General features: G+C 40.2%; 1 protein-coding gene across 1 annotated transcript in view; it reads left to right on the forward strand.

Moving 5' to 3' along the window:
* The first annotated feature begins 1800 nt into the window (after window positions 1-1800).
* The window catches only part of kaznb (kazrin, periplakin interacting protein b), a 123126-nt gene continuing 112144 nt past the window's right edge, over window positions 1801-12782 (forward strand). The window contains exons 1-2 of the mRNA XM_032513011.1: window positions 1801-2078; window positions 2206-2301. Of these exons, the coding sequence (XP_032368902.1) occupies window positions 2226-2301 (76 nt within the window). The 5' untranslated portion in view covers window positions 1801-2078; window positions 2206-2225. The remainder of the gene's footprint in view (window positions 2079-2205; window positions 2302-12782) is intronic.

Below are 12782 nucleotides of genomic sequence, written 5' to 3' on the forward strand. Positions count from 1 at the left end.
TTTTTTTATGGCATTTTTGTTGCCTGAAAAATGATTTAAATGATTAACTGTTTATCAGAATTGTTCCCAATTCATTTTCTATCTCAACTAATCGATTAATCAACTTTCTACTTCCTAGAAAACGTGAGCAAGTTTTGTCCTTTTATTTAGTGTGGATTATTTCAACAAAAGATCTGGTTGAATAAAAGGACTCTGGATCAGACCTGATCGCTGGTTTTAAACTATACAATTATTTGTCTTCTAGAGAAAGATAGCCTACCAGTGAAAGCAAACAGAGTGGGAGGGAATGACAGCTGCTCATACATGACGATATACAGCCTCCAAAAAACCTCACTCTGCCGCTACTTCCTGTTCAAAGAGAATGGCATTAAAGCTGATGAAGATGGAGTGGAGATTTATTCTGCTGGGCATTAGTCTCTCAGACTTGAAAGTAAAATTGCGTTTCAACTCTTCTCCTTGTGTGAAATTCCAGCATTCCATTTGATCGTAGCGTTCTGCAGATTGTGCTCGTATTTTAGGGTATTGTTTTCATGTCTTGCCATTATCCTTTCAGCTGCAGAATCACCTATGTAAGCCACATATCTGAGCCTTCCTCCCAGTTCCCACTGTGGCCCACTGAGCATCCTGCCATTTCCTTTCAAAACAGGAGGATGTGATGCGAGGATGTGAATGCTGTGGTCAGGTTCCCGGTGTGCTCGCCTTGCAGAGCAGTGGTGTGAGAGATGGCTCAATGACAATAGGCTTCCTGGCAAAGTTTTTCTTTTCTTTATTGCTTGGAAAGAAATTGGCTGTTTAATGCAGTTTTATACGCATGCAGAGAAGTTAGACAGTGCAGGCATGGCTTCAGTGTGATAATATGTTGGTAAAGTGTTGTCAGTGGCAGAGGTCTCCATGCCAACAGCAGCACAATGGGTACAATATAGCTAATCATGGCTCCAAGGCATGAGGAGGTATTTTAAGATCTTGTAACGTGCTCATTTGATGTTATGACACTGTTAATTTTTTATTACATTAAGACCTTTATGTACCTTTTAGCTGCAGTGTGTGGAGTATCTTTTTACACATGCCACTAAATCGCATTTTCCACTGTTTCACCATGGCTGTTGCACTACATTGAAAGGCAAGGAGTTTCTAAGTGTTATTTTTGGGTTGAGTACAAGTTAATTTTTTGTTTTATACTCAGCAGTTTTCTACAATTCTTTTTCAAGACAAAGCCTTTGGAAACCACCAGGTGTACCAGCCCTACTTTTCACTTTCTATTCAACCCCTCCACTTTTTCATCCTCTCTTTTTTTCCCTCAGCATTCATGGGGGAAGATGAAGCACTCAAGTTTGCTAGAATCTGTTTCCCAGCAGCGGCCTGAGCTTTAAGATGGATCGAGGGGATTTGCATGGTGTGGGTTGGAGAGAGTAAGAGATGTGAGGGAGAACAGGAGAGAGAGATGTTACTGCTGAGGCGCAGCAAATGAAGGCTGTAGAGAGGGGAGGAGGGAGAGGGAGGAGAGAAAAGGGGGCATAGTCACACAAATCAGAACACAACCGTCCCGTCCTGTGCCCAGAGGACGACGCTGCTGAGAGTGAGGGGGGGGAGGATTGACTTTTACCTGCTGTAGACGCCGCGCTCACCCCTCGCCTCCCCTCTTCTTTGCTCTTCCCTTCAACCCAGCCTGTCTGGAGCCGCAGAGGACTGTCAGCCTGTACAGACGAAGCACAAGACCAGAGTGCTGGCAGAGCAACTGTGCCTGCAGCTCTGCTACCTTCTCTACCACCCTGTATTACTCTCCCTCATACACACACACACACACACACACACACACACACACACACACACACACACACATAGACCAAAATGCTCTCACGGGCACACATTCAGAGAACTTTCTCTCTTGCGTACACACTTACATGCTGACAAGCAGGCAGGCAGCCACACCCTCTCCCATTATCTGTGCGGCGAGCAAATCAGCTCATATTGTTGTTAGCAGCGAGGGGCTGCATTTCGCTCCTCAGCAACAGCAGCAGGACGGGTCCAGAGGAGAGCAGTCATTACCAGAGATCACACACCAGCTTCTACAACTGAAGGCAAGCCACCCCCCTCTCTTCTCCCTATTCGTTTTTCTCCCTTTTTCTCTCTCTCCTCTTTTTCCATCTGGATGTGACGCAGTGTTGCTGACCTTCCCTCATCCCCCTCTTCTCTCTTTCTCCTCAGCGTGTGCCTGTGTGACAGCCATGGAGGACACCCTCACCTGCAGCCATGCCACCTTCTCCCAGGTGTTTGGACGCCAGGGACAGCTCATGCATGCCAGTGAGTAGCCACAATCACACCTCCTGACAAATTATTAACCAGCTGCATGTCCCGCATGTCAGCGTAATTGATCTCCACCCTCAGCATTTCCTCCTGATCCCATCCTCAATCTTATTGCCATTTCAATTTAGCTGATGCTAAGAGGAAGAAAAAGATGACAGTGTCATAGCTCAAATCTAGCTAGGCTGCTGCTTTGACAAAGCATAGTTTAAAAGAGAAAAGAAAAAAAACTGGGTTATTTTTGGAAAGGATATCAGAGATGTGCGTGCTTATGTAAAGGGCAAGAAGAAATAAGAATTTGTTTTGATTGTGATTGTGGTTGATGTTTCTGTTTGCTCGGCAAGTTGCTGAAGATCATGTTGGATACATTGAGGTATTTCAGTATGCAACATATATTATTTTATTTTAAAGGTGGGACTTGAAAACAGAAAGCTAAATCAGAAATAGGCTGTTTTGTGGATTAGTTATTGTTTTGTTAACAGAGCAGGTTGTTAGCAAAAAACATCCCTGCATGTTTTTAGTAGTTTGAATTCTTAAGTTGCAGATTTAGATCTTTTTTTCTGTTAGGTGTACAACCAATAAGACAGATTCTATCTGAAATATATTCATAATGCAGGTCCGCAGTATTAGTGAGGTTGAGTCTAACAGGCTGAGGCACTATGAGAGATGCTCCTAGAGCTCCAACTGATAGCTGAATTATTGAAAACTAAATCTATCAAGATTTCTAGGGGTGCAGGAACATTGAACGCAACCTTGGAGCGCTGCAAATGAAGCATACTTCAAGTGATATCTTATTATGTAATGCACATGGTCAGAATACATATTTCCCTCTGAAGGGAATAAAAGAGCGGAGATTGACTTATTTTCAGAATGAAAGTGTCCACTGCATCCTCCCGCAACTGACCTGGTATCTCTCCTCATGGAGTCATGCTGTGAGAACTTAGTCAATGCCTTTGATGCCTCTGTTCGGCTTTAAATGCAAAGTGATTTTTCACACAATGGTATAATGGATAATGAGATGAGCTCAGGGCAGACATCAAAATAAAAAAAAAACTTTAGAATTGCATCCCATACATTAGCACCTGGAGAAATGTGTGTGAGAAGAGGGAATTTCAAAGTCAGTTATCATTAACAACCCAGCTAAGACAGCAATTTGTGTATCTTATAATGGAAACACATCAGTCATTATGCTCTTACATGTGCTCTTTACATGTTTCTTAATAAGCAGTGTTGCAGGATTTCATTGTTGGGATTTAATTTGTCCGTTTGATAAGTGGAGGTATTTGAGAAGATAAACATTAGGGATCCATGTCTTTGCTGATTTTTGTTGCCCCCTCTGTGCACTAGTGAACCCTTTTCTCTAAATAATGCACTTTGTTTGAATGTATCTGTGGGCTTAATGCATGTGTTGATAGGGGCATATTATAATTAAAGGGTTGCAAGGCCCTGATAAATATTCTACTTCATACAGACAGACCGCTGGAAGCATATTTACTAACTGAGTGGTTCTGAAGTGTTCCTGATCCACTGCGTGTCTCCCTGCTCTCTGGTTGTTGATGTTGATGTTACGGCGAGCAGAGGGCAAACCTATCAGGGTTTATGGGTAAATAATAAGTGTACATATACTGGAAAGCCATACAAATAAGCAATGAAAGGGCTTAAATATATGCAGAATAGTTCACATATAATGGCCTTGTGTTAATCTATGTGTATGCCTTTTTCACAGTACAGTACTGAAGATGCTGAAGATTTGTATTCCATTATGGCTGACAGCTGAGCCACTCTAGCTTTCAAAATAAAAGTGTGAAAGTTTTAGACATCTGAAAAAGTGGAACGATTTGATTTTGAGCCAAAAGAGAAAAACCGCAACTGAAAAATACATTATACACTCAGTTGCCAGTTTACTAGGTACACCTAGCTAAAACTGATGCAGTCTAATACAACACTGCAATAAATCCTCCTTTTATGAATGTTATAATGTTCCGTTTATGTTGAGCCTCTTTTAGAGAGGTGTTGATTCACCTCATTTTCATTCTCTTTGAAGGATGCAGTTTGGGGTGCTGTTGAACTATGTTGCATTATACGAAGAAGTTATTTGATAATTTTGTCCTATGCTAAATAACAAATACACCTGTCTGTGTAATGCAGTACTGTGAGCCTGGGCGAGATGGCCAAAACCTTCCATCCAAACATACTGTAGGTCATTTTACATCTCGGTAATGATATATTACTATATAGCATGTTTTCTTGTAATTGAATACATAAATAGTCTACATAAAAAAAAAACACTTTGTAAAGCCTATTTTATACACTCCTATGTGAAACAAAATACTTGTCAAATGAAAAATACTGACTATTTTCTCATTTTATTAAGAACTTTAGTACTAAATATTGCCGTAACATGTTTCAGCCGCTGGTTTGTTTGACATTGGGATAGAAACAATATAGAAAGAAATATACGATAGACATTTTAATATAATTTTGACGATTTGTACTGTATTATCATATTGCACAGCCCTACTACAGTTTATCAGCAGCAGCAGCAGCAGCTACATCCTCCAAACTATGCTTAATAATCCTCTTACAACCCTCTCAGATGTATCCCCAGGTTGATGTATGTTGATTTTTTACTGATGAAGTAAAACTTACAAATAAATTATATTATTTATATTATAAGTTTCAATGAAGTGCTTCACAGCCATCCAGATTCTGCTACTTCTCTTAACACGCATACCAATTTCTAAAAATGCCGTATCTGTTTTTGTTCAGTCCACTGTGTCTGTTTTATCATGAAAGGGGTCTCATGAAAGTGTGATGTGTATACACTATCTGCTTCATGCAAATTCTGTTTGATTGGGCCACAATGAAAGGGTTAGTTGTCAGAATGGATGCACAAGTAAGAGGGGCAAATCTAACAGATATGCAAATCACAGTTCCAGTTAGGCTACTGTTGTGTTTTGATGTATTAAGCTGAAATTGGGTTTTATTTTAAGTGACTAGCATTCTTTTACAGAAAAAAACAATCTTTGTGAGAAAAGTGAAGTTATGATGAGAGCTGCTAGTCCACAAACATCTTGAAATTTTAAACATGTTCCATTATTTGCGGCCATTAAAATGTCCTCCTCCTTCGTGCAGAGCAACAGAAGTGATTAGACTAATGCTTACATGGACAACATACATTAAGCAAAAGTATAGCAAGAGTGTTCTCTTGTCAAAACAGCAGTTTTTTTTTTAATTCTGTATCTTTGCCACGGGCAAATGGCAAGTAAAACCTTTGTATCTGAGAACGACATCCATTATTCAACATCTTGACTTTCCTTGTGTTGCCTTCTCATTGCTGGTTGAATTCCTTCTTCTTTATCTATGCTTTTAGTTTTACAAACATTTGTCCTACTTCTTGCCCTTAAACTAAAGTGGCAACAAAACGTTCATAATGGTTAACAGCTACATGAAAAAAGCCTCATGTGCACTATCATTGCGTTTGCATAAATCCCTGCACACTCAGGCTCTGCTCGTTCTTGCACAAATGACCATGCCCTGACAGTGCAGTGGTTTCAGTCACCTTTCTGCTCCACTGAACCAAAGTGATATGAGGATCGGCACAGTGTAAGGTTGTCCGCAGTGTGGTCCAAATGGTCCACCGAGGCCTATAACTCTGAATATCTTCATGCTCTCTCTGGTGTACAGCCATCTTTATGTTTCTGCCTGGCCAGGTCAAGGTGCTGGCTTATGGCCAACGTTCTCGTCCCTATTAGACTCCTGGGCCGCTGGCCATCAAACCTAATAGTAATATAATTCAGAGAGAGAAAGGCTCTTTAAAGTGCTTCTTTAATTGAGTCACTTTCAGTGCAGGTGTGTACTGAATTTCATCCAATAAGAGCACACAGATATTTTGCCAGATACAATAAACTTTCCTTTTCTTTGTAAAAGCCCAATCAGATATACCAAAATAGCAAACTATATTTGGGACTACTACTGAATTGGCCTTATACATCCAATAGTTTATATATCTTTATATAAACTATATCTTTTATATAGCTTTCTTACATTATAGATCCTTGTCCCTGAGGATCTCCAGCAGCTGTAAAAATCACTCAATCAGTGTAGATACAGGACTAATTTAGATCTGCCTCTCTCATGTAATCCCAATATTGGATTTAAGAACCCTGGTTAAACTGAGAATGGCGGACCTCGCCTGTCAGTCAGTTCATCCCAATTCACAGCTACAGCCTCGGCCCCGTCAGACATATATCATAATTCTAGTTTTCAGTTAAAGGTAAATATTGTGTTGGTGAAATAAATGTACAAGCTGTGTTTAATGTATAGCAGTGTGCTAAATTATATTGGTGAAGAATGACATGCATTTAGGGGCGTAGCACAAAATTCTGGGCCCTGTAGAAATGCATTTTCTATGGGCCCCTCCCCACATCCACAGCTATTCATTCTACCTTCTTTTTGGACCCTCAGTCCCCCCCAGTCTGACGCCCCTGCATGTATGTAGTTGCATACGCTCCTTCTACTTCTCTTCATGGCTTCATGTTTCTTCATTAGCACTCTTTCTCTTAGGGAGATCAATACATCGATGGGAGTCCACTGACTGCGTTAGTTCAGTGTTTTCTCTCAGAACTGATGTGCCTGTTCTTTGACAGAAGATCAACATCTCCTTGACTGACACAAGTCTCCTCACTGACTAAGATTTATGAACTCCAGACAGCCTGACGAGACAGGTACTCTGCTAGAGTAGTAGAGACAACATGTAGCTGCATGGTGGAGCTCCTAACAGATGATATGAAAAATCCAACACAGTGAGGAAGGAAGCAACTCCCAAGAATGGCTTGCTACCACATCCTTCCTTTCTGATACATGTTTTATATTCTTGCATTTCATAATTTGTTTTTCAGTTATCTTTTGGTATTTAATTTCCAGTAGAACTTAAAGGCAAACATAGAGTATTGGTGATGCCTAGCTTGAATCAAGCCAGGGACGTTGTGATTTCACTGTACATGTATTAGACCACAGGCCATTAGGGTTGCCCCTATTTCATTACTTTGCACTCATACACACTGCATAAAAACAATATCAAATGGGAAACAGGTGGGACAGGAGAGGCCAATGAGCCATTGTTCTACAGCAATGCCGGCACAGGTGTGCCAGTTTAGCTGGTGATCATGTTAACTGGCGATATTTGTATAAAATCAGTGAATATTCAACAAGGCCCTGCCTACTTTTTAAGAGCAACTGTTTCTTCTCAGAACCAAACACAGCAGTTCAAACTATTCGAATATCTATTTATTTATGTTTGTTTTTTAGAACAAACATTTGACTAACATGCTTACAGTGATAGTGCTAACATGCAGATTGTAGACCAGCAGTTGTAGCCTAATGTTTACTTTGTTGACATTCATATTTTAATAACTTGTAGGCCGACATTCATCTATTGCATGCATTATGACAGGGAATACCAGCTGTTTCTGGTTTCACAAAAGACAAGGTGAAGATGGTCAACCTGTCTGCTATTGTGAGATGGAATTTAAGAGTGAAGTTATATTTGTTATAATTATAAAAGGTTTAGCGAGAGAATGGAAGAAAATATATATTTGACAAAACAATTTCACCACAAGGTTCATTTAGTAGTTGTGTTTGAGCTTTATCACATTTTTTTTTTGTCAACTTCTGCTTCCAAGACAAAGAACAATACACTTTTAAATATCACCATATATTTTCTTGTTTTATATTACTCAAACAACATTATGGTTCACTTTCTTTTGCAAAACTAATTTCGGTTTGACAGTTGCTGCATCCTTCCCTGTTCCACAAAAGGCAATTTGTTGCTGCGGCACACCAATAAACACAAACTGTTTTATCGTGTCTGCTGGATTTATTGAAGAAGAAGTGCTTTGCGGTTTCCGAGGCATTTCATGCATTGCTGCGTTGTTTCAAAGGATTGTAGTAATTTCTTGCACTTGAACTGTTGTGCCTCCTCTTTCTCTCAATCGCCCTCTTTCTTTCTCTTACACACACACACACACACACACACACACACACACACACACACACACACACACACACACACACACACACACCACACACACACACACACACACACTCACACACACACACACTCTCATATCAAAGAGGTTATTGCAACATTTTAAGTGGATGCACATAAGCTGATGACTGTGCGCTTGGCGAACACATCTACCGGATTTAATAGTCACCCATCTCCACCACTTTGAAGCAACTAAATTTGTCGCTGCTCGATCTGCTTTGTGCACGACTCAGCTGCCGGGAGTGTTAAAGATATGAAAAGCAGCTTTCACAAGGGTGCTAATCCCGCTCATCTTGGCGTCTGTATATTTAAGAGTGTGTATCTGTGGCGTTTTTGTAATTGTGTGAACGTGTGATGTTAATGTAGTAAATGTGGTGTAAGTTGATGGACTATTCAACTTCCTTACCAGTGTAAAAACAGACTTTCTTATCTCAATCAGGTGTAGGACAGAAATACAAAACACCCTCAAGCTACCCCGATGTAAGATGTTCCTAATGAATTCATACAGCATCTTTTCCAGTGTGCCGTTCACGTCCCCACGTTTTTTTCTGCGTCATTGAACCCTCTGCCTGAGTGTCTGCTGACTCTGCATATCTGCCTCACTGTGCCCAGTATGGCTGGCCTCTTTTTCCCCTCTCTGCCTGCAATAAACCCCTCACTGTTCAGCTGTCTGCCGACATCTGCTAAGCTGTTTCCCAAAACACCAGTGTTCATCGTCTACAATACAACGCAGAGCAGACGGAGACAGAACACGAAGGCTGGGACAAGATAACCGTTGACACACAAATTGAATATTTGCAGAGAACTTACTTTCGTAGAAAATACATACACACAGTCCAATCTGCAAAACTACCACCCTACTGCAGCTAACATAAGGAACCTAGGCTGAAATGTTTTAAAGCTTTGTTATGCAGCACAGCATGACTATAACTACTCTCCTATTCCATCAGACATCCCACTTCTCATCCCTCACTGCACTACAGCACTGTGATGCAGAAAGCTATCCTGAAGAGAATCGGCCATGCCCTGAGTCTGTATAAATTTGCATCCGTAGTTAGTGCGGGAGCTCCTGTGGTGATGAAATGTAGCCTATTCTCCCGGTTGCTTCTTCTCAACATGCAGGGCACGCTCTTCACAAATTGAAGTGACAGTGCACATTATGTGTACGTCAATGTTACAATGCAAGAACAGGACTTTCAGTTGGATTGACTGCATGTGACCAGAAAATATTAATAACTATGGTAACATTTGTTTTTAGTTAAAATGGGCCTTTTGTTTTGCATTAAAACAGAAATATAGACACTGCAAATTTGTGGTTTCTTAAAGGTTATTATTTCTATAAATAATAGCTAAGAAATGGCAGCACCTGTTTTGCTAAAGTACATACATTTCAGTGATGTTTTGACAGTGTAAAAGCTAATGAGCACAGCTACGTTTGAAACCTACGCACTATAAATCAGATGTGCTTGCAAGATGAGAAGCTTGACTGTACACCCATTTCTACCTCAAAGGGAGGCATACAATTGATGCCAAGAGTTTATTAAGATGTGCACAGAGTGCACATGTCAGAGTTGAATTCAATTCAAGTTTCTAGATCACAAGGGCATTGAATCAACCTGAGCTTGGGATAAACATCTCTTCATAAGAAAAGGCTAATTAGGAAACACACTGAAGAGACTTCATCATTCTGTAGGAATGAGTTTGTGTAGAGTGTAAAGTGTAAAGTGTGTGTATGTCTGGAGATGAGGGTCTTTAGGTCCATGTGTGTGTACCCACCACCACAGTGTTATCAGGCTCAATGCCTGCTTTGTACTCATGCCCCCTGATAATACGTCTTAATGCGGGTATAGAGTCACTAGTTCTTCAGATATTACGTAACATTAGCTGCTAGTTTTGTTTGGGGATTTGTTACTGACACCAAACTCACCAGAGTGTCCAATGTCAAACACATAATGCTCTTATTAATGTCTCTGGTGAATTCTACGTAAGTCTGCAGCACTGTGAGGATGCCTTCAGGAAGGATTCCAAATCACTGGTTTGATCGACAGATTATTCTCACTTCCAACCTCTTAAAGCACTACAGCATCACTGCTCCACAGTCTTCACCTTTGCACTAAGCCACAAGAATACATTCACAGGACAAAAATATCCTCCACTTACCAACATAAACACACGTTAGGGCAAAAACAATAACTTACTCCATAATGAACAACAGTGAAGCTTACTAATTTGACTGTAGTTTTTAAATATTATGCTGACAAAGCCAGTCTACACTGAAACAATATCCAGTATAATGCCAACGGCGTAAGACTTTACATTTTGGGGTTGAAAAAAAATAAGGTAAACATTTCATGGAGAGTTAATATTTAAGTAATTAAGCCTAGCGAATATCATCTTGATAAATTAGTGTTTAGTAACTACATCAAATAACTTACCAAGCTTCATCTGTTTCCAAATTGCCTGTGCATCAATCTAAAAAAAAATGAAGCTTTGCATAAGTAAATGCTTACTCCTATGATTAATCTACATTTTTTCTTGCCCACTTTCCACTATGTCAGCTGATAAAAAGAATTCACACTTTTCACTTCAGCCAAATAGATTTCTTCACGACCTCTATGAGCCAATCAGCATGTTAGCATCAAACTTCAAATCTGTCATTTCAGTTGACGTGACCCACCTGAACCTCTCCACTTCAAAATGTTTTTTCAGTTTTTTTAAAACTCCAGACAGACAACATGACAACATACATCAATATGTAACAAGACAATATAACAATAAACAAAACAACATACAGTAGAATTGTAACTTTAAGTCGATTTAGCTGAAGTTAACAGTAATGTCACACAGGTCCAAATTCCATCAGACTATATGATGCTATAGGATGGCAACACATATCTCTTTAACTTTTCCTATTCTGCACAATCAAATATCACATATCAAATACATTTATTTCAGCGGAACTAATAATTATATACAAATTATTTTCGTAGTTAATCATTCTCTAAGTTGGTATATAAAATGCCAACAAATAGTGAAAAATCTGCATCAAATCTTCTTGAAATGTCTTTTTTTGGCCCGACCAACGGTCAAAATCCCAAAGATGAATGGAAAATTTAGGATGAATGGCACCTAACATAACTGACTATAGCACAGCTTGCTCCATGGATTTAGTTAGTGCAAAGTTAAAGTCCTTTATCATCTATTTAATATGTTATTGTGTCTTCCCTCTGGTATGTGAGGGCAGAGCTGAGATCAGAGACCTTGAACGCAGACTATATATCAGAGGCAGAGGCTCCCGGTTCTCAACCGCATCCAACCAGCAATTATGTCAAGTGGTTTTTGCATCACAACTCTGATGTCATCTTGGTCTGAGCTGTCGTCCACAGACGTGTACTTGGAGAGACATGCTGGGCATTAGTTTACAGCGCTAAGCTCTGTCCTCTCCGGCACTGTTTGAAGTGTTTGATGTGAGTGGGAAATGAAAAAAAGCTCATGAAATATGGCGGCAACAGTTTTCTCCCCCCAGTAATGTCTAACTTGCTAATATTTTGAGTTGATGTGACTTTGAACTTGTAGAGTTGTTTACCTGCGCAGAAATGTGTTAATGAACGATAGTGGCAATACCTGCAGCCTGAACTCAGACCTTTTTTATTAGAAACCTGCTCAGAAATTGAATTTTGAGCATCAAAGTAGCTGATAATGATAATGGATTCAGAACCGTCATCCCATATAAGAGCACATTTCCAGTTCAGCTATTTAATCCCCATCAGTCTCATTTGAAGTGTATAAATTATGTGCCGTTGTGCTCTGGTACCAAGATACACTGTGGCTCTGACCCACTTTTATACATCCTATAAAGACAGGTACAGACACTTGCTCACATACAATCCTAATTGGCTGCAGCCCTGTCACCCGCGTCACCGGTGCCGCCTGTAGCTCCAGCTCTGGAAAGGCACTCCAGCGTGCAGCATTTGGATTTTGAAATGTCACTTTGAGCTCACACAGGTCTGCTCTAACAAGCTGTGTTTACCCTGACTAAGACAAGAGGGTCCTCATTTCACCTCCTTATCTCAGCTGATGCAGAGAGATTTTTTTTCTCTGCTGTCTGTCAGTTGTACCTTCAAAGTTTCTCCTTAAGCTCATTTAAAGCTTTGTGGTTGCTGCCGAAAACAACTATTAGCGATGCACCTTTGCTTTCCTTGGTGGAGTTTGTGCTCTGTAGTTCATATTCCTGTGGATAACCAGTTCTCAACACACTGTTGCATTGTGTTGAGATATTTGAAGCACAGCTACGAAGCAGCAGTGATTTGTTTTTAGCTATTTGCTGGTGGTTCAGACTATAGGAGAAGGAATCAGTTTCTCTCCAGCAATATTCTTGAAAGAACACAATGCAAATGCAATTTTTTGTCTTTCCCTGCTGCTGTCGCTGTCA

Source organism: Etheostoma spectabile, chromosome 4 (assembly GCF_008692095.1).
Source record: "Etheostoma spectabile isolate EspeVRDwgs_2016 chromosome 4, UIUC_Espe_1.0, whole genome shotgun sequence".
In the NCBI taxonomy this organism is placed as follows: domain Eukaryota; kingdom Metazoa; phylum Chordata; class Actinopteri; order Perciformes; family Percidae; genus Etheostoma; species Etheostoma spectabile.